The following is a 6,874-nucleotide window of genomic DNA, read 5'->3' as shown; positions in this document are numbered from 1 at the left end:
AAACCACAGAGAGATGAATCATTTCTAGTGACTTTAAAACACAGGACTTTGTTCATTCCTAGTGGGATATACAATAAGGACAAGAAGAACTGCAAAACAATCTTAAATTGCAAAGTATATTAAGGGTAGTAATATTGGTTTTGCTTTTGGTGACTATTACATGTGTATTGTGAGGTAAAGCAAATAAATACTTGTGTTGGTGTCGCTGAAATTTTCAGCATAGAGAAAGGAAATAGGACTATACAATAGATGACGTAAAAACTGTCATGGTAAATTTGAATTGGACGTATCAACATAAATTTTATTATTTTGAAAAACAAGTTTTTTGAGAGCCAGCTGCATATTGCAGTATCAGAAAGAGAAACACTTGTCTTTGGGAAGCTTATACATCAGTGGAGGAAGACAGAGAGTAAAGTAAAATGCCTATGGTACATGGTAAATAGTAGAAGAAAAATAAGGGAGATAGGGAATTACGGGAGTGTTGCACTTGTAAATAGGGTCAGGAAAGGCTTTACTGAGAAGAGCTCAGAGTAAAGACCAACTAGACATCTAGGGGAGAAGCATCCAGGCAGGCACAGGGGCGAGCAGAGTAAGCCCTGAGGCAGGGGTGCCTCTGGTATATTCAGGAACAATAAGGAAGTCTCTGTGACCTGAGCTGAATGTGTGGTGGAGAGAATGAGGTGACGCCTCTGAAAACCACTCACCACAAGTATCTTTTTCAAAATGTGGATCGCATTGTATCACATTAGTTTATTTAAAATTCAGTAGCTTCCCATTGCTCTCAGGATAAAAGAAAACATGGATTTCTGTCCTGCATGGGGCTGGTTTCCACCTACCTTTCCAAATTCTTCTCATAATCACTCTATTCCAGGTAGACTCTATACTAACCAGATTCTCAATGTCCTGAGAATTTTACCTATGCTGTTCTGCCTGAAACACCCATTTTCCTTTACCCAGCTAATACCATGTCTGTTCTAGGTTAGCTCAAATACTTCCTGTTACCTTCTTTGACTAGATCAAATCCCTCTTATAAACGCCTCTCCTTTGTTGTAATCAAGTTTCTATGGGATTATCTAGTCAGTTTCCCTCACCATACTAGAGTAGGCTGTTTTTACTCCCTTGTATCCACAATGCTCAACAAAGGAAGCACAGTAGGATCTTGGTAACTATTGGCAGAAAACACGAACAATTCAAACAAGGCAGTTAAGAGGTTATTACTATTGTCAGGAAAAGAACAAAGGAGTTGTTGTACTAGGGTAGTAGGTTAATAATATTAGGGACCACTTCAAGTTCTTAATAATCAAGAGAATTAACATTTAAAAATATTTTCGGTTTATTTTGAGAGAGCAAGAGCAGGGGAGGGGCTGAGAGAGACGGGGATGGCATCCAAAGCACGCTCTACGCTGACAGCAGCAAGCTTGATATAGAACGGTGAGATCTCACCAGGTACAGTGAGATCATGACCTAAGCCCAAGTCAGATGCTCAATTGACTGAGCCACCCAGTAGCCCTTTTTTAAATGTCTGAGAGAACAGTGGAGGGGCAGAGAGAAAGAGGGGGACAGAGGATCCCAAGCAGGCCCCATGCTGACAGCAGAGAGCCAGATATGGGGCTTGAACTCATGAACCATAAAATCACGACCTGAGCCAAAGCCGGACACTTGACTGAGCCACCCAGGCGCCCCAAAAGAATTAACATTATTCCAAACATTCCCAAACCAATTAAGTAAATGTGTACATCAGGTTGTTATAGTCAAGATGCTATTTTTGCAACATGATTCTACTGGTATCAGGGCCTGTGTTCCAAGTACCTGAGTTACCACCTTCAGGTTAGAAAAGGAAAAAGACGCATTACTTAGGACCACTGGAAAACAAGAAAATTGGTACGGCTCTAGTACCCCCATCCCAGTATTCTTTTCTCCTGCAATCTCAATTTTACCAAACCATTCTGCTTTGCTCAAAGACTACTTTATTCGGGGGAAAGGGTCCATCCACTGAGAACTAATCAATAGACAACCACTTTTAGAATTACCAGTAAGGAGGTGTCAAAGAGGGGACAAGATTCTAACTGGCTAAGTAAATTATTCAGACAAGGAACACAAAAGCAGATTTAGTGGGTAAGAGATCAATGGTTCTGACTTGGAAGGTTTTGAGATTCTAGTGCTTACAAGGCATCTGGTTTGAGATGTCAAACAGGCAATTAAACATTGGTTTAGAGCCGTGCCCTGCTCACGCATAGTTTTTATGTGAATTAGGAGTCCACATCTTCTGAAGCAGAGGCCACAAGTGCTTCAGTTGTGAGCACTTACGTGCAAGAACTATTCTAGGCACTCAGAATTGCCATTTTCAAAATGTACAAAAATGTTTAAGACTGTCAAGACAATTTAAAATATTTCACTATATAATCATACACAATACTGCCCTTCATTATTTCCTATGCATCACTACATACTTTGAGGACACCCATAAAAGGAGTAAAACTTCAGAAATCCTGAAAAACAAAAAAAAATTTTACCAGCTATACGCAATTTAAATACTGCTCAGGAGCACCAGGGGTGCTCAGCTGATTAGGAGCTTAAGCCCTTCATTGGGCTCTGTGCTGAGCCTGCGTGGGATTCTGTCTCCTCTCTGCCCCTCACCCCATCCACACTCTCTCAAAATAAGTAATCTTTAAATACTGCTTACAAAAACTATCAAAGGAAAGGCCAGAATCACGTAAACAACATACACTTAAAACAGAAAAGGCAGAAGCTTAACACACAGGGTACAGTGTTTTTTATTCACCAGTAAACTAAAAGTCCATTTCTAGAGGTTTCTTTCCTTTGCATGCTTCATTTGTTTTATTAGCGAGCAAAACCCTGTAAGAGGCTGCCTTATCTAGTCTTCAGATTCAGATCCATCTTCATCTTGACTAATCTGGAAGTAACGAAGTTCGTAAGTCTCCTTGTCAGATGCAACCACACGAAGCCAATCACGAAGATTGTTCTTCTTAAGGTATTTCTTGGTAAGATATTTCAAATACCTGTAAGATAAAAACATGAATTTCATTAAGAAACATAATTATCTACCATGCACAGGATTATCATATAAAACATGCAGTTGTATTCATCTTTAATGTTCCCTCCAAAATATTTCATTTGTATCAAACATTGTGGAAGGTTGCTGGCGACAGAATAATTAGGCAGCTTCTCAACCCCAATTAGAATCAGTTCATGTCCTACAAACCCTATTCCCCCACCTCCCTAAAATAAACGTCCTTTATGTTGAAGCTAAAGAGACAGCCACAGTAGCTTGCTCTTCAGTTTTACTGCCATAACAAGATTACGTTTTAATTAAAATACATAATCTCATTAGGGTGCCTGGGTGGTTCAGTCAGGTAAACAACTGACTTGATTTCGCTCCAGTCATGACCTCAGGGTTCTGGAATCGAGCCTGGTGGAGGCTGCTTGGGATTCTCTCTCCTCCTCTCTCAAAATAGATGAACCTAAAAGATCAGCACACCTGCAACTAGCATATGGCTCAGTTCTTACAAAAAACTTTCAGCATGGTCTCATTTCATCACTCCAGCCACTCTCTTCCATTTATGCTTTACGGTAATTCTGAACTACCAAGCATTCCTCAAGCTTCTGTTTTTCTTTAATGCCGGTCCCTCTGGCGGGAATTACATCATTCGACTGGCAACACTGCTGATCTCAGGTTCTCTGCAAATTCTTAGCCCGATCTCTACCTTCAACACAGCTATTATAGCACTGCATTTTACAGTTATGTGCCTATTATAAGATCCCTGAGAATGTTATGTTTTCACCCCTGAATCCCTAGTGATTAACCAAACAGCTAACAAGCGTCACTACTTTAGTCCAAGCCACTACCATCTCCTCTATTCTCCCATTAAGTTTGTTGTCTTCAGCTTCACTTCTCAACCACTTAATACTGCACTTCACTGTCTCCACTAGAATTTAAGCTCCTTTGGTGGTAGGTACTTGGCTTCTTGGCCCACTGCTGGGCTATCCAATCCTACAACAGTGCTACCATAAAAATTTGTTGAGTAAATTAAATGAACCTCTGACTACCTGCCTATGCTAAACCAACCACGAAAACCTTTAAATTTTATATATATATATATATATATATATATATATATATATATATATATATATATATGAAAACATTTACATTAGGCAAATTGAGACGTTACTTCCAAGTTACACATTAGACACGTTTCTTGCAACATATTCTAATATTAAATCATCTAACATCATTAAAGTTTGTGCATCTCTGAACGTATCAACACATCTATCCCTGCATATGAAGAGAAAATATTAGGATTACGTATTCTGTAATATTCACAATTACCATCATTTCACTAAAATATTATGGGAAACAAATACTAACCTTTTAGAGAACTGTTTCTCAGAAACAACTGTGATTTTATTCTTGATGCGTTCAATGTGAACAACATTCCCCAGATTTCCAGTTTTTCCATTGACTTTAACCTTCTCCCGTAGAAACTGTTCCTATTTTAAAACAGAAAAAATGCAAAACTAGGGAAGAAAACCCTAGATTTTCACTAGGGAAGGTACCCTAGGAATAGAGCTTAGGTTAAAATCAAGAATTATATACTTAAATCATCAAGCACTCTAATACAATGATAAAAACAAGCCAAGGAGAGTGATACTTACAAAATTTCCAGAATCAAAAATTCCATCTTCTACTGGATGAGTAAGGTCCAAATTAAATTTCCAGGTTGACTTCTTAGGCTTCTTGTCTTTCTGCTACAGATAGTTAACATAATTAGGACTAGTCCATTCACTCATTTTTATATTGCAAAACTTTCTGTTATCAGCCCAAAGATGCACAGTGTACTGTGATGTCATATTATGAAATGGTGCAAAACTGTAAAAAGTCGCTTAATTTATCTATTGGGTATACCCCTTTTTCTTAGTCTGTCAGAAAAGGGGTACACTCCTTAACTTGTTTAAACCGGGTTTTTGTGAAATCCAATGGTAATTCTCCCTGTTCACCATGCAAGTGTCTCAAAAGTGCAAAACTCAAGAAAGCATGAAGCGTATGGGTAGCCGCTATTAGTTCTCTGAATGAGAAAATTCCAGAGAATCCTATATTTACAACTGGAAGAGATTAATAAGAGAATCAATTTACTTTCTACTGTAAATTAAAATTAAACCACGACCTGGGGTTGGTTTGAACCTCTAATCAAGTCCATTCTCCATTCTGTTCCAATTATCAAGAGAAGTTTTATGGGCTTTTAGTATTTTCCAGGTCACTGATGTTCAATTTTAAATTATCAGGTACTATTTACTATAGGCCAGGCCCTATGGGAAACAGGTAGTATACACCACTTTGCCCAAGCTCAATTATACACCAGAACAGGATACTCTATCCACTCAAGCCTAGAGAATTAAATCATTATTGTGTTATAAGAGAGAAAAAGGAGATATTTAATCCAAGTATGTAATTTAAAAAACATATGTAACTTTAGTTTGCCATACCCCAAACTCAGAATTATCACATAATCAGGCTGTACAAGTAAAACGTTGCTCTGGCTACTATCAGTATACATTCAATGTCCTAAAAACAGACAAATCAGTATTCATCAGAGGATGCATCTCCAAATTAGATCCACCCAAACGGATAGCAAGTACTAATGCCAGTTTGCTTTTAGGTAGACGACTAATTTGCACCAAAAAAAAAAAAAAAAAAAAAAAAAACGCCTCCAAAACTTAGAACTGGTAAGTCGCCGACGTATACCTACCTTTTCAAATGCTCTTTAGACTGGTTTTGATATCTGATTCCCTTATTAACAACGTAAATAAGATCTTCTCACGCTTTTTTATCTGCCTAAAGTCGTGACTTTCACCTTTAAAAAAAATTCCTTCATGAAGTAACAATGACAATTCTTCCTTTAGTCCTAAAGTTCTCTGAAACTGTCGTAGCCTCGGAGCTCCCTCCACGCTGGCGAGGCTATCAGACCGGCCCGATTACCCACATTTCTTTCCTGGTGCAAACGAATAGGACAGCATCGGCATTTCCAGAAGCGAGACTGAAAAGAAAAAGGCCCCAGTGCTGTCCTATCCTTGTTCATCGTCGTGCCTCCTCCTTCCTTGCGCTGCCACAGCCACCCATCCCAAGCCAGTTCCGGACGGAGCTCGAACTCTACTAGACCGCATGGCAGTCTCCAGGAGTCTTGAAAATAACAACTTGTAATTTTAACAACGTGCTTGTGCTCCTAACCTAGTCTCCATTTCAACTCTTCCTTTATCTCGAATGAGAGGTCCCCAACTCGCAAAATTTTTGTAGATGTAAAAATCATCTACACCGGGGTAACACGCTCCCACCCAAAGAACGCTCACTCACCGGCGCCATCTTGAAGGCCAACCGTGGGATCAGAGAGAAAGCTACAGGCGCGCGTCACGTATTTATAGCAAAACGTGCTGCGTCACGCGCTGAGAACGTACGCTCGCTGCCTCCCGGAAGAGAACGTGTGGAGGCCGGTAACCCAGGAAACTGGGGCGTGGCCAGGGTGGATAGGTTTCCTACGCAGTCAGGTTTCCCGGGAGCGCCGGCTAGTGGCCATTGTAAAGTAATTCACGATTTTCCGCTAAAGACAACACTAATCCACGGACCTCAGAGGTCTCTGCAGTTCCTGGGAGGTCGCTCTCAGATAAACACAACCGAGGGATGCAGGAATCATCTTTCATTGATCACCTAGATCTTCTTTCCAATCAGGGCAAGACAATGTCTCAGGGTGCTTTGGGATCTTCTGTCTTATATTGTAATTACAATTATGCAGAGAAAAAGTTACGTCTGTATTCATGTTTCGTCTATGAGTCTTGTTTTCTAAATGACTGTTGAGGGAAG

The 6,874-nt window shown here is 39.7% G+C and overlaps 1 protein-coding gene across 2 annotated transcripts; it reads right to left on the bottom strand.

The window, feature by feature from the left end:
• Positions 1 to 2,756: 2,756 nt before the first annotated feature.
• RPL22L1 (ribosomal protein L22 like 1) lies at positions 2,757 to 6,422 on the bottom strand. 2 transcript variants are annotated; one of them, XM_007077076.2, is made up of 4 exons: positions 6,371 to 6,422; positions 4,678 to 4,770; positions 4,391 to 4,512; positions 2,757 to 3,020 (listed from the first exon to the last, which is right to left on the bottom strand). In XM_007077076.2, the coding sequence occupies exons 1-4, from the start codon at positions 6,377 to 6,379 to the stop codon at positions 2,876 to 2,878; spliced, it is 369 nt and encodes a 122-aa protein (XP_007077138.1). In that variant the 5' UTR covers positions 6,380 to 6,422; the 3' UTR covers positions 2,757 to 2,875. The 2 variants fall into 2 exon arrangements, with proteins under 2 accessions (XP_007077138.1, XP_042812651.1); XM_042956717.1 differs by having other exon boundaries at positions 4,678 to 4,767; positions 6,371 to 6,405.
• Positions 6,423 to 6,874: the final 452 nt, after the last annotated feature.

This window comes from Panthera tigris, chromosome C2 (assembly GCF_018350195.1).
Source record: "Panthera tigris isolate Pti1 chromosome C2, P.tigris_Pti1_mat1.1, whole genome shotgun sequence".
In the NCBI taxonomy this organism is placed as follows: domain Eukaryota; kingdom Metazoa; phylum Chordata; class Mammalia; order Carnivora; family Felidae; genus Panthera; species Panthera tigris.
The sequence above is the reverse complement of the archived record's forward strand: the minus strand, read 5'-3'. Positions and strand labels throughout refer to the sequence as shown.